This window comes from Buteo buteo, chromosome 21, assembly GCF_964188355.1.
Source record: "Buteo buteo chromosome 21, bButBut1.hap1.1, whole genome shotgun sequence".
NCBI lineage: Eukaryota > Metazoa > Chordata > Aves > Accipitriformes > Accipitridae > Buteo > Buteo buteo.
In genome coordinates, this window is record NC_134191.1 from 2,297,576 (window position 1) to 2,323,954 (window position 26,379).

General features: G+C 44.6%; 1 protein-coding gene across 3 annotated transcripts in view; it reads right to left on the bottom strand.

The window, feature by feature from the left end:
* Positions 1-26,379, bottom strand: part of ITPR1 (inositol 1,4,5-trisphosphate receptor type 1) — a 180,177-nt gene that overhangs the window by 43,044 nt on the left and 110,754 nt on the right. For 2 of the 3 annotated variants that reach the window (XM_075053126.1, XM_075053125.1), the window contains 4 exons: positions 22,419-22,551; positions 20,803-20,993; positions 5,502-5,682; positions 4,624-4,877 (listed from right to left, as the gene is read on the bottom strand). In XM_075053126.1, coding sequence (XP_074909227.1) covers positions 4,624-4,877; positions 5,502-5,682; positions 20,803-20,993; positions 22,419-22,551 — 759 coding nt within the window. Of the gene's footprint in view, positions 1-4,623; positions 4,878-5,501; positions 5,683-20,802; positions 20,994-22,418; positions 22,552-26,091; positions 26,140-26,379 lie in introns of all 3 variants that reach the window. The other variant, XM_075053124.1, reaches the window with a different exon arrangement.

Consider the following 26,379-nt stretch of genomic DNA (forward strand, 5'->3'; position numbering starts at 1 on the left):
ACTATGGAACCAGCAAGGTCTTTTCTGCCAGCCTGCAGAGGAGCACTGTTAACTGATTGCCTCTACTGCCTGCATCAGACTAGTAAGTCTTTTAAGGCAAACAGACTGAGAAATTGCCAGATTCAATTGAAGGCTAAGCTAAAAAAGGAAAATGCTGTCTATGAATGCTGACTAAAGGTGACAGTGATTCAGCACATTTCAACTGATTGCTCATTTAGTATCCTGACTTTTGATTAACTTGTCAAAACGTAGAAAGGTTGACGCTACAGAAATCGGAGCTTGTGCCTTCTCTCCAGGTAAAAAAGCAGAGATAATGGATAGTACTGAAAGTGATGAAACAAAATGCTCCCCAGCTGCGGTACGGCATTTATTCTGATTATAGCTAGGTTTATACCAGCCTTAGCTTCTTGATCCAAAGTCAATAAACACAAAGGAAAGAGGAGGAATGAGTCACAGGGGGCAGAAGGACAATGTTAGATGGCTAACAAGGGGATGGAAAAATAGTAGAAAACAAGACCCCACTGCATCGTGAGAAACTGCCCGAGGAAATGTCTGTTGCCATCTCAGCCAGTATAGATTGAGCTCTTAATTTTCTGTCATCCAGAGCATCTCACAGGCTACGGAGTGGGAACACAACTCTTCAATATCGAACATGCCATCCTATTGCTTTCAGTGGGAACGAACCTGAGGAATGTGCCACCCACAAGACCCTGCATTCCAAATAAAAAGTGACAGAGTTGCAGATTCAGCTAGAACATTTGAAAAATATGCAGCTTGTGGGATCTTGAGGAGAAAAGAGGGAAAAGAGCATTCATACTGCCTAACTTTAGGGATTCTATATACTCAGTTGAGAGAGAAATACTTTCCGATGGGATGAAATGAACTCAAAGTCAGGCGGTCTTTCAACTCCTACCTTTGTGAATAACCTTCTGGAGACATTAGCTGACTTCATGCTATCCATTTTTAGGGAGCCCAGTCCTCCCCATTTCTGGGACACATGGCCAGATAGGGCTACACTTGCAAAGGCAGCACCTGCAGCCAGTTCTTAATGCCTCTACAGCATGTCGGGGTGTTGGAGACTTTGCTTCCCAGTACACAGCCTAAAGCCGAGTACCCTTCAAGGAAAACACAATGACTAAAAATAAAATTGGCTACTTACAGAATACTAGCTTGGTTTGCTCAAGCAGGGATGAACACAGAATCCTTGGAACGAATAGTTCTACTATTTAAGTGGGTATTTCCCCCCAAAGTCTAAATGTTTTCTTTGGACAGTCTTTGTTTTAGCAGAGATCTGATCCCTAATTGGAAAAACTTCGCAAAGAAAGAACATAAATAAGAAGAAGGTCTTAGTAAAGAAATATTTTTAAATGAACAGATTTTTCTTCAGAAGCAATCAAGCAAGGCATTTTTCACCGAATATAGGCTTGCTCTTTGGTCTTAGAAAGTTAATTCTCACACACACTTCTTGCCTAAAACATGGCAAGCTAAACTGGCTCATTCTTTGCATGCAACAGTACTGCTCCACTAGCCAAATTATTGAATCATTCCCCTGCAGTATGCAGAACTTTACTGTTCTTTACTACTTAGGCTTTGTCTCCAGGGATTATGCGTATAAGAAACAGTCAAATCCAATGTTAAAAAGTGCATCAATTATTACTTTTTTTGCACAAAAGCAGCGTTTAATCTAGCAATTTAGACCTTTACTCTGAGCAAGACTGGCTAGCAATATTTTTATTTCATGGAAATAATGCACTTAATAAAAAAGAATTGGAGTACTATTTTCCCCACGAAGATGGGATTTTTAAGTGTAACACTGAAGCTGCACGCTTGGCTGTGGTGGCGTGGGAGGCTGCTGGGTATCACCTGCCCGGGCACCAGCTCCGGAGGGAGGGCGCTGCTCCCTGCTCCACCGGCAATCCCCGCTCCTCTCCTCCAGCCTGCGCAGCTCTTGCTTCCAGGAAAGCATTCCCTGGATGCATCACTCAGCTTGTCACGAGCTTCGGTTCTCGTGACTGCTTCTGTAGTATACAGGGACGCCTTCATTCAGAAAAGAGATGGCACAGAAAAGACCTCCTAAGGAAACTGGTGGGGCTGTAGCCCAGCCGAAGCAGACCGGACAAGAGGCTGGCTACAGCGATTCAGCGCCGTGACAGCTTTGCTTTCTCGTGCAGAATTGAGGGTCAGACCTGATGCAAGTTTAATAAGAGCACCCAAGTATCTGCGTGCTGAGAGAGAAACAAAGATATCAAGAGCACTCCACAGGAAAATTTGATGCATTCAGCCTGAAGTGGGTAACAGAACATACTTAAGCATCCATCCATTTGTCCCAGTCCTTGCATTAACTTGAGGAAGATATTGCAACTCCTCCTCCAGACCCAAAGAGCGAGCTGGAGGGGGACAGCATCCTGCGTGCAACGCGGAACAAACTGCCACTTTGTCTGTGAAGGGAACGACTGAGTGATGCAAAAGGCACAGTATTGCATTTCACAAAGACTTCCTCCTCATGTAAAACATGTATCGACTCTTACAGCCGTGACTTGCATTTTCCTGTTTTTGCACATCAGGCTACTCTCAATTGCTAACGGCGTGTAAAATGCTCAGTTTGACAAACCTACAACTGCGCTGGGCAGATGATCCCTATTCACTTCTAATTCAAATCTAACTTACACAATTTTGGAAGACACACAGCTTCTAGATTAGGTCTGTCTTACTCCTTTAAGCAGTGAGTCCATTGGCAATATTGATAAGGAGTTCAGTTACAACGTGCTAGCTGCAAGACACAAAGGCTTTGAGGCTTTAGACACTCCTGCCTCCCCTTCAGGGCTGAAGGGGAAAGGCAAGCATCAAGGCAGGCAAGCAGCAAGAGGATTAGATTTGAAAAATTCTTCCTCCGACCTTTTCTTTTTTTAAAAAACACCTTTTTCTCCCAGAGCTGAATGCAACTACCTGCTGTTTGGGGAATTTAATTGTTCAGGATGGTGAACTGCTCAGGCCAAGTTTCTGCGTTGGCTTGAATTCAGTTTTGCTCCTATAGCTTTCAGAGCCTAGCCAAAGACAGCAGCAGCAAAGGATCATGTGCGTGCGGTTTGGACTACTGCCACATAGAACTGCCGTCCTACTTGTCTCTGACATCGCTAACGGCATGAAAATTGTTTGACAAAACAAAGATCAAATAGTTTTTTGAAAAAATTAGGAGAAACCCTGATGTATGTAACCTCGGCACCTATAAAACGCTAGAAGAATTCCATGTTCACAGCACAGGAACATTACCATACAGATTTGATTTCACATATTGCCAGCAGCAGGGCATTCGAGTTCAGCGGAAGTGATTTGGCAGGTCTGAAAAGCATTCACGCAGGGTCCTACACTTCTGGCGTGCCGTACAACAATATGCAATCACGGCAATTATTCCTCCTTTATGAGGGCATTTAGTACATTGTACCGCGTCTCACTAGCTCCTCGCTTTTATTCAATTCTAATCCAGCAGCAGTGGTTACGCTGAACAAAAATCATCTTAATTGCAGTCCATTTGTAAGCAAAAATCTTATCTCCTGCGGGGGCACGCGCTAGATAAGATTACTAATGTACAAGTTCTGGGCTTGCTATTTCAAATAATACAAACCCATCACAGAGCATCCCAGGACAGCGGAGGTCGGCAGGGACCTTTTGGATCTCTCCAGCCTGACCTCTCCCAGCTCTCTCTGCCTCTCCTTGCCCGTCAGATGCTCCAGTCCCTTAGTCCTCTTTGAGACTCCCTGCCGGACTCGGGACCCCAAGACTGGACCCAGCACTCCGCAGGGGGCCGGAGGCATCCCACCAGGTGCTGTGGGCTTGCGCACGTCCAAATCGTTTGAACGTTTCCTAACCCAGTTCTCCTCCACCAAGGGCAAGTCTTCCTCGCTGCAGATCTCCCCTCTGGTCTCAGGGACCTTGGGTTTGTGAAGACCAGTCTAACCAGTAAAGAGCAAGGTGAAGGTGGCACTGAGTACCTTGGCCCTCTCCATGTCCTTTATCCCCAGAGCCTCTGACCCCTTCAGCAGCAGACCCATGCTCTCCCTAGTTGTCTCCTGCTGTGGATGCAACCTAGAAACCCTTCTTGTTGCCCTTCCTGTCCCTCACCAGATTCAACTCCAGCTGAGGCTTTCCTGATACCATCCCCATGTGTTCATCTCTACGCACATGAACAGATCCGTGAAAACCCATGAGAACCTGTTCGCTGGAACCTCTTCACATATGCTTGAGGGCTGCTGGAACCAAAGTCTCAATGCTCTCTTTATTTTCCTACATGACTTTTTTTTTTCCCTTTCCTTCCCCTCCCAAAAGCCGATCAGTAACTTCACAGCAGAACGCTCGCTTGCGTTGAGTATATACTTTTAAAAAGCCACATCAGGTGTTGACCCCACCACCTTTTATATACATAGAAAAGACCACTGAACACTGGATAACTAGACTTCCCTGTATTTGCCCAGCAAGGTAAAAATAATTTTTTTGGATTATCTGCAAGGCCGAAGAAAATAGTTGGTCATGTATCAATTTTAAAAGGCATGGGATTAGCCAGACCGATGCGATGGCAGTGACCGCACGAGGTGACATGAGCACGCCTGCTCAGGAACCAGGCTGTACCTGCAAATCCCGATTGTGGTTTTCGCAGAGCAGCTGCAAGAACCGGAGGATGGGTTGCATTATTGAGATCACAGCACTCATCTCCAGGTCATCTTTGCTCTTGTCCGCTGCAGACTGCGCTCCTTCTCCTGCCGAATAATGGTCATCAGGATCAGCTTCCCTCCGGTAAGTGTTGTAAGCCTTTCTTGTAGCTGCAGAGGCCTCCAGTAACTGATCCCGGACCTCCTCGGTAATTTGGGTCATAGGCTCTCTCACTAAAACACACAAGAACAGATCTTCCTTAGGCAAACTGAATAAAAGGGACCAGAAAATCTATTCATACATTTCCCATTACAGTTTCACACGCAGGCCAGCTATTCATCATCAGTTCTTTTGGTAAGTATGTTTAGTGTGATGTGAGGGTCTCGAGTTTAGAAGGGTATCATGTCACTCTCTTCGCACCTTTTATGCGAACCACATTAAAGTTATGAATTCTGGTATTAATTGGTTAGGGCACACACATCTAGCACTATCAGGGGTTATGATAAAAGGACCTGCTATAGAAGAAAATTAGGATTTCTCCACTTATTGTTAGAGAAGGCACTGACCACAACCCACAGTCCAGGGTCATTACTACGGATCAGATTTGGGCAGCTTGTCACGATAGACAAGGCGGCAGAGTCTCATCTCAGAAATACTTTTCATCATTTCAATAGCACAATCTCACAAATGGATGAAGAGGGGATGAAGCTCTTGAAATCCTGAGCCAGGGCACCACTGATCTCTGAACTTTGCTCTGTGGGATCAGAGATCAGAGCATTATTGCATCAATTGAAATGAGTTCAAAACACAGCATTTTACTCCCTTGTCACTTCAGAAACGGAACAACTGGGGATTACCTCTTTTCCTGCTTGGTACATCTCTGTCTGAGTCTTCATCTTTCTTTTTATTTCCTAAGTCACTAGTATTGACTGTGACAGTAGCCTTGATTTCTTGCTGTGCCACTTTCATGCGATCATAAAAAACCTTAAAGAACTTTTCAGATTTCTTATCTTCCGTCAGTCGGCAGAAGAACGAATGCTAGGAGAAAATGGAACAGGATCTATATCTTCATACACAGACTTGAATACAGATTATTTCACCTTTCTGCACTGCATGATATCCTGGAGGACTGGGAGGTTAATTAGCTTTCAGTAAACCAAAGCCTAGAGCAATAGAAACTCGTATTTTATTGTTAAGGAAGCCCAAGTGTCTCAGCTACGTTAACTCCCTTATTAACAACTTCCAAACACATTTTTAAAGAAAAGCGAGTGCAATAAATCACACTAGCCCTAATACATCTAGGCAGCACACTTCTCTCTCATCAACGGAATTAAGATGAGTACAATGAATAAAGGTAAGGTAAGGACAATGGAATTATCTATGATTTGATTCTCAGTTCAGAAACAAAAGAGTATGAGCAAAATACATCGAAAAAAGAACTGTCCTGCCTTCCCACCCTCAAATCAAAGGGACTGTGACTCATAACATGCAATAGTCGATGTTAATCACAGTCCAAAAATGTACAAACAGGGCAATGTGATGAGGGACATTTCATGCTAAGTTTCCACTGCCCTGACTGCAGCAGACTTCTTAAAACTCCTTTTAAACCCTACTCTAATATATCTTTAAGTGACAGAAAAACTCAAAGCATTGACTACTTTTACAAAGGTTTATTAATGTTCTTCTGCCCATATGTGCACGGAGACAGAAAGTTCTCCCTAAAATTGAGGAGAATACAAATCATGTACAGGTCAAAAAGGAGCCAACACAGTGAGTGATCAGACAATTCTTGATGAAACCAATATGCTGTTACATAAATCAGGACCAGAGCTTAAACACGACTGAAGGATGAACTTGTAAGTGGGTCACCTTATGCAGAGCATTATGAAATTAGTTAGCATTCTGCAGCGGCTCACGATCCAACAGCTTTACATGATGAATAGGAATGAAGCCTGATTTATTGAAAAAACAAATTAAAATGGGAATAGCAATATATCCTGCCCGCTTTTCTGCGAAGCGGAGCACACAAGGCCGTCTCTGGTACGCCTGCCTTTGATCACTCCCAAGCAGCTGCAGTCAGAACAGCGCTGGATGACTTTGAAACACTAATAAAGTTGCGTCTTTGATTACAGACAAAGGAGGAATGCTACTATTTAAAGAAGCTGGTCAATATTCACATGAGATATCCCTCCCACCACTACAATACCTTCTACCTGCCCAGAGCATCTCAGGTAAACTCTTAAGAGTTTGTTCTTACTTCTAGTGATTAACAGAGAGGAGGGAAAGCAGAAAAAACAAGCGCGGGCATCACACGACCGCAGCGCCAGCCACACCGGTACCTTCTCCTGACATCCATCCAACCAGCCTGATAAAACAGACACGCCAGCACACTGCAAGAGATGCCTTCTACCGAAAGTCGTTGCAACAGAAACTGTGCTGGGCCCTGTGACACGATGCAAGATGATTTGGGTGCCCAATTCGTTTAACAGTATTTGCAGAATTATTCTCTAATCCAGTACTTTATATCAAGAATTTTAATGTTTTCTCATAAAATATGCCCAAATAAAAACATCCTTTGTCTGAATGACAGTTTACTTATCCAGTTTTTGGTGGGTATTTCTGTTCTAAACTGGTTCTTTGACCTGACCAGACCTAGTGGACAGAATACTGTCATAACTAAGAGATGTATTAACACGCTTTCCCTGAGCTGCCGACCAGTAACCAAACCCAGGGCTGGGTTATTTAGACAGGCAACCCTTTGAAACACAGTCTGCTACTTGGTGGCTACGAGTACAGTCAGAAGGAGTTTGCATTTAAGTTGCATCTTAAAAATTTTACTCTAACAGTATTACACAACGAGCATACCAATAATATTTCACAGAACAGATAGAGCAGCATAGACCGTCGGTTGTAGAAAGGGTAACCGTTTTCTGAAAAATAACGTGATTTGCTCCTCAGGCGAGCGATGGTTGTCACCTGGCCGCACATCTCAAGAGCCCGTACAGGAGGAGTTTCCCTGTGATGAAGCAGCGGTGAAGAAGTTTTTTTTCAATGAACAACACTGAAGAAATACTTTCTATGCGAGTAATTGTTACTTGCTGACAGGCTTGATTTTTGTTGTCTTTTCAAGCTTCTTAACTGACTTTCCACTGCACTTCAGAGAAAAAACAAATGAAACGAACATTTCCAGTAAAGCTTTCTTGTGTGTGCTGTGCATACGTTCAATGGTTGTCACAAAATGATTGTTTCAGTTTAGGTCAGGATGCCTAACACCCTCACACATATGAATCAACCACATGCCAGCTATCAAAAGATACTGTATTTTAAGAGGTGCAATCTTGCAAGTTGCACTCGAGCAGGTAATCAGTGGTGATAATTATGACAGAAATCCCGAAGTTTATTTACAGATACAGCCTCAAAGCAAAAACTGGAAAAAAAAAAATCGCCCTTTTTAAAATGGAAATAGAGTGGCCATTTTAGACTACCGTATGCCAGGGTCCCGGTTTGCACACAGACATCATGCAACCACAGGCGAGAATGCTGAAAATGCCAGGAGAGCAGCCTGGAACGAAGAGAACAGCAAACCTCCGCGCTCATACGCCTTGTGGAAGAATAGTGCTTTTAACGTACCGCTGACACAGGAGCATTCGACACCCACCGTCCCTTTGGGGGGCCCCAACAAAACCACCGCGAACCCAAAAGCCAAGCGTCTTCTCATCAAAAGCGAGGGCTGCCCTCCCCGGGCAGAGGAGCCCAGAAGCGTCTCCTCGTCCTCCAGACAGACCCTGACGATTTAGCCACCACCAAGCTGGGACTTGCGATCGCCTAAAAACCTCCTGTAGGGCAGGGAACCGTGACCATAACGTACCAGTATGTGGACTGCAGCTGGCTATCCTGGCACGAGGTACCAGAGGAAAAGCTACCTGAAAGGGCAGGGAAGAGGGAAGCTCCATCCCGTACTCGAGACACTGGCAGGCGACCAGTTGCCTGCTCTGAGAGCACTAAAATCGCGCAGTATGAAACTATTTTATTTCAACTGTGTTTTATTAATGACTGTTAAGAGTCATTGCCGTGAAACAAGAGACAACATATGACACACAGAGGATCATGAGATTTGTTTTATGAATGCCAGGTTCAGCAAACGGCTTTACAAGTACACGCACCTCAATGAAATGCAATACATCTCCAGAGCACAGCAACCAGCTGATGAAACGAACCAAGACTTCTCTGATGCGAGAATATCAGAGATAACGTGATCGCAATTAATTACACAGCCGCAGAATGAAAGAAACTCAAAAACATCCACAGATGACGTGCACAAGCTTCTAACATTATAGCTATGCTCACCATGAGCAACGACATCACGCAAAGAGTTCTCAATCGTTTTTAAAGACCGAGCAACCACCACCTACACAAATGCAATCAAAACTAACTCGGGGCAATGGAAAAAGCTTTGTTAAGAAACAGAAGGGGAAAACCTTCTCGCATAAAGGTTTGCAAGTTCAAAGTCTTGCAGGTGACTGCAGAATATATACATTTCTGTGGTCCACTATTTCCATGCAGGTATGAAGCACTAGGCAAGCAGCAGTACGCTGTTTCTTTTACAGGCATATGATACATCAAGTGTTATGGTGAGCCTGTATTTGTTTCGAGGGGAGGGAAGGAGAAGAACCCAGCATGGGCATCACATGTCTGCAAAGTCAGCCACACCGATTCCTTCTGCTGACATCCAAAGAGGTCTATTAAAATACCACCGAGTAAAACAACTAGTAACACCAGGTACCATGGAAACCTGTGGAATCACCTCTCCTTCCTTCTCCTCTCCATCACCCAACTCTGCTCCTTAAGAAATCCAACCAGAAACCTCATGCACAGCAGAATATCCCCCTTACACCTTTGTTCCCTCCAGCATACTGCCTCTGAGCCAAAGGGGATGGTAAGTAAATACCATCACCTTACCATCTACGACTTGATTTCCCTGGTCCACGCAAAACATGTCGCAGAAGAAAAGCTGCAAACCAAGTGATTGACTTTACTAGAAAATAAATCAAAGGTCAAGTTTAAATTGCAGTGCATTGATTAGCTACAGCCTGGCCCACCCTCGAGCACCATCAGCCCTTCACTCTCGCTCATTAACTGAGTCCAAAGTTGTGTTTAAGTAATGCATCTTTTTGAGAAAAGCATCCTTTCTTTAGAGGGCATTGAAGATGATAAACTATGTCTGTCTGTAGTCTGTTCCAGTGGTTAATAATTTTTAGAAACATGTGATTAAGCTCCTTTTTATATCACTAACTTCCAGTCACTGAACTTAAATTTTTTTTTTTGACATTTATGTCTCTTCTGTAGTTATTCCCAGGAACTTGGTATCCTATCCCCTTCAAATTATTTACATACACTGTTAAATGTTTACCTACCTTTTTTGCTAAACTGAAAATACTATTTTTGCTTGCTGGCATTTTATTCAGAATTAGTATCTTTTTCTGTGGTGGTTATTTTTTGGCATGTTCTCAAATATTGCAGATCATTAACAATCTGGATTGTAGAATCACATTAAAAAAAAAATATCAGCAAAGAACGGGCACATTTCCTAGCATTACCACTTCACCTCTTCTCCCTTCCTGCCTTGCCTTCCAAGACCTGTGACATAAAATATACGTAATTTCCAACGATGAGTGGAAGGGAAGCTCAGCTAACTACCCAGCTGTTCATGGGAGTGGGAATACAGAGACAGGATAACTACAGGGCATGGACAAATGCTCCTCAACGTGTCTCACATACCAGCACGTGGTAGTAAACTGGGTTTTTAACCAGCAGAACTGACATCTGCCCTTTGGAGAGCGAAGCCATAAACTGCAGCACACTAATACCTTTGTGTAAGGTGTACAAAGTATAGACGCAGCTAACTAATCCACTATCAATTTAACTAATCCACAATAAGTTTAATGCTGAGTGAGTCTGTGCCCAGTGTAGGACTGTTAAATGGGGAAAAAAAAAAAAAAATCAGCTGAAGGCAGCTAATTTCTAGCTCTTGCATTTGAAAGGCTTATCCAGTTTTGCCTATGTGCTGTCACCTTTACTGGGTACACCTTCTTCTACGCCGTTACCTGGATCTGCCCTGAAGTCACAACTGTTTTGCCAACCAAGAAAAGGAACAACCGTTTGATTGTTTTGCATCGAATAGCTTGGCTTTCCACCCCAGACTCGGTAATTACAGGCTGGACTGTATGCACTGTCTGAACGATCATGTTATGAGAAATGTAACTAAAACCTATTAGCAAGCGTTGGGTTTAAGACACATCTGCTCGGATGCGTGCTTCCTCCTGAAAGAAGGGTGGCCTGATTTTAGGCAAGCGTTTGGCCGCAGAACCAAACAGAGATTGCCGTCATCCTGCCGAGGACGGAGTATTTTCTGGACCACACCCTCTGTAATTCACAAAGCTGTTTCAACAGACCACAGCTATTAAGCCCCGCCAGACCGTCCGAACAGATCCCGAAGAATTCCCCAGGAAAACAAATATCTGATTACCAATAAATAGGGGAAAGCAAAGCCCCAGCAAACACCTGAAATTAAAGCAAACTGCTGTCATCTCCCTCCCCATTTCTCTAACGCCAGTGAACAGCAAACACCCCGTGAACTTGGCTAGTCAGGGATATTTCAAAGAGGAAAGTCCCTCCAGATACAAGAGAAAGATCAGCTCTCTGGCTTCAGTTCAGGACATTTTATTCCAACACTAGAGAGAAATTATTACGGGGATGTTAACTTGCCTGGGTTATCCGGACAGGCTGCCAGCATGAACTAATGCAAAACTTCTGTGCTACTTCATGTTTGCGGAAAGAACTTGCCACCCCCGTACCGTTTCTTATAGCTGGACTACTTCAAAGCAGCCACATTTTAAGGGGAACTGCACTTCTAACACAAGCGCTGAATTAAGTACAAATGCCAACTCTTTGCATTGTGCCTAAACATACTTCCACTGCAAAAAATTCAGACCTAACTTTGCTTTCTCTCCCCCCTCATTTATTTATTTTAAATATCACTGATCCCTCTCTTGAAATCTTTCATACATCCTGGCTCGCTAAAGATCCATCACTCTGGGGCGTGAGTGATGGATATCATTAGTCTTGCATAGCTTAAGGAAATGGCAGCTGAAATATTTCATGCTGAACATACTTCACAGTTTGAAATAAACCCATAAGGAAAATCTGCCAGAACACCTCAATTGCCTGATTTTTTTTGCAAACTGTAAAATAAACTTTGTCCTGAAAGCAGAAGGGGGACTTCCCAGCTCTGTTTTCCACAAATAAGACAAACTCTGTCATGGGCATCCACACGCCATCCTGCAAGGCTCTACTCTGAGCTGGAGAGTCTGCCCCCGCTTACGGAGGATGTTTTTTGGGGGGGTACGAGGGCACAGAGACAGACCCGTGTCAACGCTCATCCTTCCCAACCAGCTTTAAATGGCAGCAGCAGCAGAGCTGCACCACTCACTTCAGGAAGAAGCCCTTATATCCTACACGTTCTCCTACTGCAACGTCCCAAATCTTGATGCAATTTAAAGTCATTTCACAAAGACAAAAGTAAGAAGCAGCCTGACAGAAATACGGTCCCCTTGTGCCCTTCCAGAGCCAGCACAAACCCGCCGGGACGGTGAAGTGACACTGGATGATCACCAGGAGGTGAAGGCACACTGGGGGAAGGACAGGTAGGAACATGACTGTGGGGTTTGGGGTTTAAATCCCCCCGCAGACGGAGCAGATGGGCTCCAAAGCGTGGGAGGCTCGGGGGCCTGACCTGCTTTCAGCACGGAGCCTTATTTGAGTTCCTCCTGCGTACATGTGGGAGCACGCACCCGGCGGGTCACTCAGTTAATCTGTGCAAGGCTCTTGCATGGCAGGAGCATGAATCCCACTTCCTTACCGAACCAGCAAGCTCTGTGTAGGTGTGAGAAACAAGGAAGTCTGCAGACTCCCCAAAAGAAAAAAAAAAAAAAAAAAAAAGTGTAAGATCTTCTTGAGAGACAGAGGAATTAAAGAAAACCATAGCAACAAGTCAGTCCACCTACCCAAACCACCCACCCACCACCAGTTTCATTTGCTGACGCACTTCAAAAAACAAGCTGGCTCCTACCCGCTCTGGAAGGTGAGCAAGCCCTGAGAGCTCATTAAATTCCCTTCTCAGCTACTCTTGTATGCCTGCAGCTAGTGAGCAAGTGGGATATAAATAGAAGTTATATAACATCGCTTTGTTGATTCCTGTGCTTACCAAAAAAAAAAAAAAAAAAAAAAAAGGCAGCATGACCTTGTTTTTCTGAATAGCTTGCCTCTGCCTGCTTGTGGAGGACTTCAATCCTGCTAGGGATCATCTTAAAAGTTTATATTGGACCTGGATCCCACGGAGAGGACTAGGCAGAATTAGCGGTTTACATCCCCGCTCCTTACAGGACCAGGATCACACCTGAACGCCTAGAGGATCGCCACGCGAGAGGGCTGTGGTACCTAACGACCATGAACGACGCAAGGCTATCACGACTGGAGGGCAAGCAAGGCAGCTGGACCCTGATGTAGCATCTCTCCTCCTTTTTTTTTTTTGCCTATGTCGCTCAGTCACACAGATGGGCACCTCAAAATCTAAACATAAAACCACCCTTTGGGCACAAAGACCGAAAGATGCTGTGATACAGGAACACTGATGGCCCAAATATACTTCACAAAGTAGGATCAGCTGCCGCTCAAGTCGAAAGACTGCGTGGTATCGTTACCATCTCACCTCATCCACCCTCTTCTCAATCTCACCTCTGCATCTTACTGCGCCCGACAAAAATGAAATCATCTCTGCGGGAATGACTGCTCGCAGCTTTTGGCTCTGTTATTAGTAGGGCTTGTTTGTTCTTCACATGGTGGTATCTAACAGGTAAGTGAGGTTGAGACTTCACTGTGCTAAATACATTCAAATACACGTGAAAGAGACAGCGTGCTCCTACGGGCTTGCCATCTTGAGTCTCCTCACGTGCTGCGGATCAACAGAGCATCAGGACGCAGATTTCCTCAGCGCTGAGTTAATTATTAGTGCAGGTTCTGTGCCTTGTTTTGAAGGTAGCTGTGCCGTGAAGGAGGGTCTGGATCTGCAGCGAGCTTCATTTTGGAGAGGACTCTATTTCACAAAAGGATAAGATCGCTGCCCACAGCTGAATGCGATGGTTGATGTACGTCCTTACCAACATTTACCTTTTTTTTTTTAATGTCATCTTCTGAAGTAACATAACCAGAATGTAAAAAAAAAAAATTATGGTGTATTTTAACTTGAGAAAAACTCATTAAAATGGTGAAGGACATAGGTGATTACTTAATGTATGCCGATAGCTTGCTGGTTTTGCATTAGTTTCCCAAACAGGTATTATTAAAACAGCGTAAAAAATCCTACATCAAAGAATTCTGCCTGCTACAAACAAACAGTAGAAATTTTAAGACACATTTTTTAATCAACGACCAAAAGTTCTCAAGTGCTATTTACAGAAGTTTAGTGATCCAAAGATATCCTTGCCTCTGAAGCATTTAACATCACGTATGATTTTGTGTGCTCGCAGCTATCTGTGACTGTTGCAAATTTTTTAAGTGGTAAATCTGGTTTAAAATGTCCAAACCACAAACCCTAAAGCACCATTGTGTCACTAAATCTACGTTTTGTACCACCAATACTTCTGTAATATTTTGTAAATTTTTCTCCCAATTTAGAAGGGCAATTGCGGTCAGAGAGAAGAAGAAACTAAGTCTTTTGGCAACTGAATAGGACAGGACACATTTAGGCCAACAGGGAAAGTGAAAAAAATAAAGCGGGTTGACTGGCTGGTTCCGGCTATTTCACTGTTGGCCTTTTTAGCGTCGCTTAACCTTCCATTTTTGTCACAGTATTTCACAGCCAACGCTACAGCACGCTAAAAGACACAGACCTGTCCCTGAGTCACCGCTCCCTCAAATTGGGGGGCTGCGGCAGAGGGTGACAGCATGAGCCCCCCTCCCCGGTCGCACCCTGGTCCACTTGGGTCCCGCGGCTTTCCTGTGTGCCAGAAACACAAACAAGAGTCGGATAGCTCTGGATTCGATTCCTTTCGTGCATCAATTCTGCAATTATTTAATAATTATCCATCATCTTTGGACAGTCTGAGGCACCGAGTTCAGCAAAGGAGACCACAATTTGCCGTACTGGAGTTTTCTTACTGGTGGCGATGGACAAGGAGAAGCGTTGACTAAGTCCAGGTCCGTGTATGGTGCAAAACAGAGCTGGAGATGGGAGAGTTGTGTTAGTCCAGCTTTTTACCCAAACCAGTATTTCCTACTAAACCAGACTAATGAAGAGCTGGCTGCTGTGATTTCTGGTATCCCGCTTGTTCGGAGTCCCCCATGGTACTTCTGCAACGGGCAGCACAGCACCACGCGGCCACAGGCCCTAACCCTAACGAGCACTCAAAGGAGGGCACACAAACACACGGCTCCTCTTTGCAGGCTGAACTGAAGAGCTCTGGAAGTTAAAGCAACTTGAAGCTGCACAGCTTTTTGTACAGTCGCATCTGAAAGGAGCCTCACACATGTATGGTGAGCTCCAAACCTTCCTTGGCTCAGCACACTGGTTCGCTCTTGCCATGCGGTGATGGAGGCACAACTCTCCGGTCACCAACGTGGGCTCCTTGGTGCCACCTCGAGTCGTGATGGCCCCTCATCTGCATCCCATACTCAGCTGCTAGGGGAAGGAGGGCTGTAGAGCAGATCCCATCATCATCCTTGGTGCAGGAGCAGTGACTGTCTTCAGATGTCTTAAAGCTGGGAGCAAATCCCACTTCCTTCCTGAAAAACAATCACCTTTTCCTTGGATGCTGACTCCCATCACCTCATCCTCCGTGTTTGCAGCCCACCTTGGGAAGAACTGCAGATGAAGGGGGAAAGAAGGTACCACCACACTTTGAAGCGGTAGCGGTTAAAAAATGCCTGAAACTAAACTAATGTCATCAACTGCATTTTACCTTCCCTCGCTGAAAATACCAACACATGTGCGTGTGGGTAATTTGTCACGCAATCTAACTTTTGAGAAGATCCCTAATTAAACGAGCAGCAACCCAAGTCTCCATGGAGAGGCAGTTATGTAAGGGACTTTACTTGCCATTAACTTCCACCGACCAAGGAAACCCGAAACGCTACGGAGGTGAGGCAGAGTAACGGCGCATGTAATTTTTATTTAGCAGATGAGAGACAAGCGTTACAGGAGAAGTCCTCAGCAATTTCCTCCGCTGTCATTCATTTGCCAGGGTTGCTTTAACGGAGGAGAACTCGCCGCGTTGCAGAGCGTGCAGGGAACGGACCAAGCTTTCATCTCTTCCGAAGGAGACGCAGCTCCGCGTGGAGCGTGCCCACGAGGAACAGCACCTGCCACGCAAGCTCCGGCAAAGCGAGCCCACGCCAGCGCCCCGGGGGGACGGGTACCACGCGCCGGCAGGCAGCATCCCAGATGCAGGGCATGCTCGCCCCTCGCCATTTCGGAGGAGAGCGCGGGGCCGGCTGGGCATCCCCCCCTGCCCCAGGGCTGCTCTGTGCAGAACCGCTGACGCCAGCTCTCTCGAGGTGGATGCTGAGGGTTATATAAATTAATAAAGGGGTTTATGTAATTTTCAGTTCAGTGAGCTGCAGCATTTGTCAAGTTAATTTGTTGTCCGGTTTTGACCCTGCGGTTCCACCTCTGCTTCTGTCTCCTCACAAATGAGGGCAGGCTTCCCACGGAAAACCAGAGCTCCTGCTGAGTGGGAGCGACGCGCTACCGGACACAGCTTCGACGCTTTCATCACCGTCTCTGTTAACAAAGAACCTGACAGCATTTCTAAGTGAATTCTAAAACCTAAAAATAACCCAGAAGACTTTCCATCCAGAGAGCTTTAAGTGGGCAAAGACGTCTGTCTTTCTCCCGGAGCAGTTAATTTATCACATCCATGTTCACCCCTGTAGCAAAACACAGAGTAGCACGGGATTCAATGTGCCATACGCTACCAGCTTAGCCTCTTTCCTACAGGTAAACCAGGAGCATTTTTTCTTGTCCTGCTTCTCCCCCACATTCATTTTCTTAACAATGTAATAGAAATCACTCCTGCCAATTATAATAAGGAACATTTCTAGATTTGCTTTTCTGCTAGAGTTGGCAACCACCTACTTTGCCTAGCCATAATATTGGCCCTGCATGTATCTAATGAAACAGTTACACCTATTCCAGTTATCCCTTCCCAACATCATGGGGATCTCTTCTCCCACTGAAGCTCATGGGAGTTACCTGGGAACTCCCATTATTAACCATATTACAATCATCATGTGCAAGTTCCTGTGTGTCAGTACAACCCTTTTGCTTAACTTCAGGCCGAATTCATTTCCCGTGTGAAAACCTGGAGTTAAGAAAATGCCATGCAGGGGTGACACATTGCTGGCTTTGCTGCCAAAAAGCCTTTTTACATAACCTGTCCCTATCTCACCAGTTTCCTATTCTCAAAGGCCTGTAGATACAAGCAATTTAAGGTCAGTAAAAATTATTCAGACCAAGCACAGAATAAACTTGTTCAGAATACTATAGATCAAGACCCATTAATAATAACCAGAAAAATTGTGAAATGAAGATAAACTGTGTTAGACCTCAAAGACAAAGCTGTCTGATTAGGCTATGCCAACTTTCGTAATGACAAATGTATCTGATGCAAAATGAACACAGTTATTAGTCCAGAGACTGAAGATGACTCTTCCACTGGCAGTTACTGGAAACTGCCGTAGAACTTCAGAAAATCCACTCTGCAGGTTGCAGAGGTTGTAAAGACCTACCTACTTAATCTGCAAACCTTACCCAAAGGACATAGATTAGAGAAAAATCAGGATAAAAGACCACGGGAAGTATTGGGTTCATTTTCCTAAGTGCATCTAGTTTCCTTAAGCAGACAAATTTTGCAGTGTATTTTGTAAAAATGAAATCTTACTAAGTAGGAGACCATCTCATTGCTGCACTCAATAAATCTTTACTGTACTGTAGTGGAAGACTGCTCTATAAAACCTGTTGGACGTGAAGCTGTGCAGACTAGCGAGTACCCTGTGCAGCTCTCCCGTACTGGCAGTGCTCCTGAACAGCGGGGCTGCACCCAGAGCCTTCTGTATTTTCTGGGGGAGCAGATAAGCTATTCTTTCAACGCGAAGAAAGAAAAGCTTGGTTACGTGAATTTACCGTCTCAGGACACCAGCTTAACTTGGACACCGTTCAGCAATTACCCCGGGAGATACAGACCTGAAATCGTGATTTTACTAAAGAGCAAGCCTCCACCTTCGCTTTGATTCACCAGCGTGGAGCTAGCTGTTCTCCCAGAAGTTAAGCTTTGTGGTTGGTGTTTTTTTTCCATTAAAGTTTTACTTACTTGGCTTTCATGACTAAAATACTACTGAAAGATCAGAGCGCTGAATATGTGCTGTTCTTGACTGACACTGTAGTAGTCCCCATGGGCTCTGCGCTAGAGCCCGTGCAAGTAAAGCAAGGCATCAGCAAACTCACTCCCTAGCACCAGGAGATTAACCAATACAGAGGTAAGTCAGGGAACACCTTTGTGCACTGATAAACCTTCTTTTTTTCCCTTTTGCTATCAGGCCACTGGATTGCTATAGCACAGAATATCTGCATTACAACTGCTCCATAGGCTATTTTCAATAAAGTCTCATCTGTGCTTTGCATGCATGAGTAAGAGCTCCTGGGTGTGTCCAAGACCTCAGAGCTCACAGCATTAGCTGTAGGCATCACAAGTCATTTGGTTCCTAAAACATTCTGTACTTAAAAGCAGACTACACCAGAGCCCCCTCCCAGCCCTTCGCTGCTGCATTAGCGCACGTACGCGCACACGCACCGAGTAACTGCTGGCTGCCCAGAACATTTTCTAAAGGTAAAGACAACCACAAAGCACTTATTCCTGAGTGGGAAAGGACGGAAAATAGTTACTCTGGTTTGCGGAAGTAACATGTATAAAGGCAAGAGTGCAAAGGAAACTGCCAGGACCGTAAGGCGGGCGGGATGTGAAAGCATTGCCCCATTTGCTGCAAGCATCCTATGCCAGCAGCTCATTCCTAACCGCATAGTTACTTTACAGACTCCTGGCTCCCAGTTATAGACAGCAAATGCAAACTAAAGAATCTCCCTTTTTGGTGAAAAAAGTGTCTTTGGAGATTGATTGCAGATTTCCCTGTTTGTTTTGACCAGACGAGCTAAGGAATCTGCTTCCAACACTGATTCGCACACAGCGGGAAGTGACTCGACTCAGTCCATTAGTTCTGGGCTCCAGCACAAGCAAAGGATTTCTCCACGTCACGCTGGTGCAGAATTTGTTTTTCCTTCCAGCATGACAGCGTGAGGTTACCTGAGGCTCCCTGAGAGCTAGAAAGATGAAAGCTCAGCTTCCTTTACATTGGAGAAGAGCAGGAAATTTAAAGGAGTGACTCTCCCCAAGGAATGTGAATCCTGTCATTGCAGTTTAAGGTGACATTTAAACGCTCAATTCCCACTTTGTCTTTTGCAAAAAAGCTTCACTCTAAAGCATATACACAGTGGAAAAAGGAGGGTACTGATTACAGAGACAGCATGAAGGAGGCCAAAAATGTTCCCTCTCCTCTCAAGAGAAGTTTGCGTGAACACAAGAGGTGCTGCTGTATAGATCTAGTGCATGTTTTAACCGTAATGACCAATTACAACTAGCCAGGATTCAGCCCCACGTTACACTTAATCAAATCTTACCACATACTGCTGCCCAGAAGATAGAGCTGCTCTTTAGCACATCTCTGGTCAGGTTTGAGCCAGCCACTTCTATGGGACCAAATCCATTTTCACTGGCAGGCTGGTTTTCCATCACATCAGCCACTTAATTCAACTCACCGCTCAGCTGCACGAGCCGTACGAAGAGGGGACCAGCAGAGCTGACCAGAACAGGACGGGCCATTTTGGCAACAGCCCGCACTGAGGTTCGATTAAGCACAACGTGGAGTGCTGCCCTCAGTCCGGTCAAACATTTCTCCCAGAAGTTGCCATGGAGGTCTAGTTAAGAGTAACGCTTAAGTGCGGTGGCTCTCGGCTGCGGCAGCCACACCAGAGACAGACTGCGTCTTTCGGTAGTTTGGTTTTCAGGGCAGAAAAAGAAAAGACTGGGGAGTGGTAACACTATACTGGGAACAGTGTGCCACACATCTAAGATTTTTTTAGTTCTCTTTGCCCAAGCTCTTCTGAAAATGCTAGCATGTTTTATCTTTAAGTACCTAAATAAATGTTCCTAATTAGGATGCAGCACAAATGGCATCCAATTATAAGCCTAAATCTGTATGTATATCAAACATTTGGATGTATCATTTCTCCAAGTGAAAGGAACAATCTGCAAAATTTGCCTTCTTAAACAAATCACCAATTGTTTTGTTCAGATGTGTGAAACGCATTGCAGCAGGGTAGGAAAGGGGTAACACTCTCTGGAATAGCTACACATAAAGCCCATTGTCCAAGACAGAAAGGGACTGTTTGCAAACAGAACACATGCAAAGTCAAAAGAATAAAATATAACATATTCAATAATCTTTGTATGCATATTTTTCTGCAATAAGGTTTTACTTTCTGTTTGGAAGAATACCATACAAGCTAGTTGGTGTTATGTTCATTAAAATCTATACCAGGCACAATTCTCCTTTAGGGAAACAAAATCCTTATTTAAAACACAGAAACGAAAGACAGCAAGATCACAGGAGGACAGTGGTGGTCTGGAGTTTACTGTTATTTTAAATTTCAGTCTGAAATCTAACAACTAGTTGTAAAAGTCCCTGAGCATGTTGCAGTTGCTTGAACTTACTCATAGAAGTAGTTACATTAACTCACACTACAAGGCTGTTTTGTTATACATTCCTCTATATTGCCCTGGGAAATACCTCAATGACCTAGTGCCCATGCAAACATTTCTTAAGTTAACTTTTGCATGGTAGACACTGATATTTTTCTTAATTACAAGTCAAAGATCATTTAGTCATTTCCCCTCCCATCTCCTTAACCTCCTCAAGTTTCCTGGATTTCATAAAAACATTTCCCTTGCCAACATGTTTTAGTTATAAGCTTGAAGTTTTCCATTTCCCTACCTGTATTGTAGTGTTCCCACCTTCCAGCAGGGCAATGGCTAGCAGGATGCTCTCATGGAAGACTCTGTCACTGGTGGCATTCATGATGAGATCTATGACCAGGTTGGATGCACCTTCTTTATCCAGATGACACTGGACATCTGCCAAACTCATCTCACCTCGGCTCATTGAACTCGATCCAGAGCTTCCTCCTATAAAGGCGATCACGAGAAACAGGCTGAGATTCAAATGCCGCCACCCTACGGTGATGGCACCTCTCGTCTGGTTTAAATTATTAACCTATCCTGAACGGTGCGCACACGTTTATTAACAGTGATGAACTCGGCCCCTAGCATTTCTGCAAGGAAGAGTTTGTAACTTAAAGCAGAGATCAGGCATGCTATAAGATGGGTACTTAACATGGCTTTAACGTGCGCGAGTCTGCAGGAGGTGGTGTCCTGAGGGAGGACAGCCTGGGCTGGCAATGGGAAATGGTTATTGCCACTGCTGCCCTCATTAGCAGCAGAAAGTGGAGAGACGGCTGCTGTATTGGAAGAGGATTCTGCAAACAGCGTGGATTCAGGTATACAAAGAAAGGCTCTGCAGGACCAGCAAGGGGATGGAAAAAAAGGCAAAACAAATTCCAGAGGACGGCAAAGCCAACGCTACACTTCCGTGCAATTACAGAACCGTGAACTTCATGGATAAACAGACCAAACAAGAGAAGCAAGCGAGAATTTGTGGAAGTGGCAGGAAGAACGAGGACTGAAGCAAAAGGCTCTAGAAAGTAGAAGAGTATGGCAGCAGGCAGCACAACGCGAGGACTAATGAAATACATATCAACTTCAGAAAATACAGGGGAAATAGGGTTTTTTTGGGTTTTTTGTTTGTTTGTTTCTGATCAGGCCTCCTTTCAACAGGATTATCCACTGTCTTTATTTTGAAGAGGCAAAACCCACTGAACTCTATTTTGACAAAACATGCTTGACATTACTGACTTTTTTAGCAATGGTCTCAAATTAAATAAACTGCACTTTATAACTGACTTCAAACCAAATTTTTGCTCATCCTACCCCGCAATCTCTCTGTAATACAATGAAATGTTTTTGTTTCAGGTATGGTTAATAATCTGACATCCTTATAAGCACATTTCCAAACTATTATTGCAAATATTAAATGGATCAGGTTTTCTAAGTACATCCATTCAAAGCAAAGTCACAAAATTCAAGCCAACCCAAGACAGTCTCTGGAAAGTATAGAAAGCTCTGGCTGCTCAATTTAAAGTACTTTCTCAAATGCACTCAGGATAAAAAGAACAGTGCTCTCAGCCGCATGAGGAAAAAGCAGTTGACACGATTAGAGACAGGAGAGCGGTGCTCCGCTCAGCCTAAAACAGAATCCCTCAAGGAGAGTTAAAATGTGTTGGAGTTTCTAAAGCCAGGAGTGACCTGCAAGCAGGACTTCTTCCCTATCCATATGGATAGTTTCTTCTTTTTGGGGATATCACAGAACAGAACAGCAGGGGGAAAAAAACCCCTGTTTCACCTGTAAGATATGGATTTGTCAGGCAGACACAGACACACAGTATCTGGCAGGGCAGATCACACGAACCGCTGATGAGCAGGAGCGGGTCCTACCTCCTGCCCCGGCTTTGCTGGTGCCTCCGGCAGACAAGGGGCCATTGCCGAAGGTGGTGAGGCTCTCGCGCCGTCCCGCCGGTCTCACATTGCCATAGTAACGGTTGACCAAAACTTGCCTGAGTGCCTCACCCTTGATTCAAAGAGGATAACGAAATCATGATGTGAGCTTAATGAATAAACAAACTACTAATATTCAGCAGCAAGGGGACTGGTGTTATCGTTAGCCTACTTGTAAGTGAGGGAGGGGGAACCGAAACCCTGGAGATTTGGAAAAAACCACTGAGCATCTCCCAGTGTGCTCGGGCAGGCTGGGACACCGGGAGAGGGGGGGTTCTCATGGGGCTTAAGTAAGATTATGGGTTCCCAGCACCAGAAACAGCTACAGTTCAGTTTTTGTGTAAAGCTTTCTAGACAGATTTTATTCTCAAAGACTTTTTCTTTTTTTTTAAATTAAGATCTATTGCCTCAATCTTAAATGTAAAAAACTTGCATCTCTACAGCACCAACACAAAACGAAGAAGAGGATTAGAGAAGGAGTAACATTAGAAATGGCTTTGTGAGTGAGCAATCCCATCTTCCCAAACCTATTTTGCCATTTCACCAACGTTACAGGGACGCTCTCTTGCCTCCCCTCCATCAGCAAGCGATGCAATCTAACGCTGTCAGCCGCCCGAGCGGAAACCCGAGCGATCCCCTGCTGCATCCCGGCTCTTTGTTCCCCGTGTCCCTGCTGGCAGCCGCCCAAGCCGGCCGGTCACGCCAGCAGTCAGCATCCCAGCACATGAGCCCACGGACACCGCGGGGCACCGGTCCTCAGATAACCCCGACATCCCGGTCCCGCAGCCCCGGGAGCTGCCGGCACATCCCCGCGGAGCACGCACCGCTGCCGTCAGCGGAGACCAAAACACCTCCCAGGTCGAACATTAACCTGCGGACCCTGCGCTGCTCCCACTTCAGTCTTTACAGGAATTCCCAGGAATTCAGAGAGCCGCCCAAAAGCTGGCGGCGCTGCTGGCAACGGGCAGACACGCAAACACCGCAGTTGGATTAACAGATTTTTGTAAGGTCTTTGTGCAAAAAGGAAAACGGGTGATTATTTTACCTGGGAGCTACTGCTCTGCTAACGGTGGCGTGCTGTGGTGACAGCAGTACCAGCCTGAGACAGTGTTTGAGAGAGGGGAGAAAGAGGGTTTTCTGGGGATTCCAAAAAACAAAACAAAACAAACAAAATATCGATCTAGCCAAGAATAACGTCATATTAAAAATCTGTCAGGATGAACTAAATTATCTTCACCTCCATTCACAAAGCAAGTGCTTGACACTGATTTTCTTTTGCACTTAAAATGAAATCAGTTGTCTGACTATAGATTCAAAATGTTATTAACTACAAGGTTTAATAACATTAGCTGTCATGCAAGTGAAACCTTACTTTTTAAACTTTCACAAGAGGCCCTTTAAACACAAATAAATAAAAGGAACAATGTAAATGTGCATTAATTGGCTCATACAAAACTCCAGCACTGCCACAGCCACGCTGCTTTTGATACAAAGTTGGCAGTCACAAAAGGTAGCTTATAGGGTAGAAATCCTTATACCCCAATGCACTGGCAAGACAAAAACCTGTCTGGAAATTAACAGTCCTTTACCAAATTTCAGACATGACTTCCAAACAGAGAAGCCCAACACCTGCCTGCAGCTGGTCAGGGATCGCTGCCCTCCCTGCAAGGCTGGTGCTCCTGTCAGGGCTCCCACTGTCTGCTTCTTGTCAATACAATTTAGCAGATTAAAAATTGTTCCTATAGATTATTAGTGTGAAAGCTGCAGCCCAGGAGCTGCATTTTACAGAATCAGATGGGGACGGGGGAAGCAGCAGGGAGACAAGATGTAAAATAAACACAAAGAGAGCTTGCCAACCAGCTGCTTCCAAAGTCCCCCAAAAAAGAAAAAAAAGGCAAGTGACTTTGGAAGCAACAGTAGAAGATGATGAGCACTTTTCCAAGGGGCATACGCTTCCTATCACCGCTTGGGCCAAATAGTGAACATGTAGGAGAGGCAAGAGACTCAGTTGAAAAGCTCAAGCAAATTCTTATCCCAGAGGAACTACTCTGACTGGCAGCAACATGAGAGTGTTTAGTACATGATGTAGTGCTTTAACCATATTTCTGTTCTCAGTCTGGCAGGTAAGGAAGGCTACATGACAGAACAAGGCCAAGCCAGACAAAAAACCCCCTTAACTACATCTTCCTTCTACACGTGTACTGATTAGAAAGGCAACTTGATACCCATGCAAGCCCTATGCCAAAAATCAAGTTACAATGGAGTTCTCACATTACCTTTTTCCTCTTCTGTTAAACTAACTGGCAGTCGTTATATCAACTGGCATTTAAAAACAGTAATTTCTACTACTTACTACAAAGCTAACACCACACATCCAACCCCAAGAACTACCGTTCAGTAAACTCCACCTCCTCCTGAATTCAGGAGGGTAACTAAAGCTCCTGGAGTTGTCTCTAGACTTTCCTTCTGGTCCACTGTGGAGCAGAAGGCAACTTCTATTCCATAGTCAAAATAGTTGGGGTGAGGGGAGAGACCTCACTGGGAGCTGCTGCTCTGAGGACAGACCTGCAGCCCCTCTGCTGTCTATAGGAGTAGTGTATTCAAAATGGGACAAGTAACCAGAAAATACAAGAGGGAACACGTATCAAGCATTTGTTGTTTCTAGTCTGAAAGCATGCTGATTCATGGTTTCCAAGGTTTGGCAATCAGCATTCACTAGCATTTTGAATTCTAACTGGGAATAAAAACTTCGTTTCCTACAAAATTATTCAAATCCACTGTGTTAGCCAACAAATATATGAGTATGCGATCAAAGTAGAGGGGAGAAAAAATAAGTGGCATTTAAGAAATGTTATAATTAATTCAGCTGCAATGCTTGGCTCCGGAACAGTTCTTTAACCATCATGTTACTGTTGTGCACCACTTTGATGCGTACAGTATGCAAACAAATATCAGATGTTTGGCGGCAATAAGAAAAATCAAATATGCTACCTAGATAAAAAAACCAACAGCATTCAGTTTCATCTGCATTCACCATCAAGGTAAACTAACAGTAAGTAGTATGCAATCACTATTGTACATGTATCAGTAAAGCAAGAGGCAACACACAACTCAGTTAAAGTGATCTCAAAACCCTGGTATAATCTTTAAAACAGAGAATCTTTAACAATATCTAAGAGTGAAGCAGTTACAAGTTGCTGCTATTCTGTTCCCAGCTACAAGAGCAGTAAGAAATCGAGAAATGTATTAACGATGTTGATTTTGCAGCTTGGCTGTTTACGAAGGGGAAGGTGTGGCCAAAGCAGGCAAACTCCACAAGCACTGATAAATGTCACTTCATACTTGTGCGATCATCACCAAAGGGGAGGGCTTTGAAAGTGTGAACAGACTAGACCAGGATCTGAGGTTTAATTCAGAGCAGCCAAGCACTTGCCCCTTCCATTTAGTACAAGAGAAGGTGCTCCAGCACCCCATTTTGTAAGCATGGCTGATCATTTTACATTTCCCGACAGCAAGCAGTTAACCACAGAAGCTTCTTACACGACTTACGCTTCACTGTTTAAAAGGAAAAGATAGAGGATTAGTTCTGAACGTGCTTGACTGCTGTACATACCCTTCTATGATCCTCCAGTTGCCTCTGTGGTAGACTTTGATCAAGCTCCTGCTGTGCATGCAGAAATTTCATTTTAAAGTAGAACAACATGAAGACACACTAACAACTTTGCACTCATGGAAAATATTAAGGGAAGTCACAGCTGAAAGCAAGGGGGCAGATGAGGAAGATTGACTGACAAGCTATCTAAACAGAACATCTGCCTTCAATCAGCTCTGGCAGTACTTAACCAGTCTGCTCTGCCACCCTCCAGCAGACCACCATGGCATGCACATATGCCAACACATT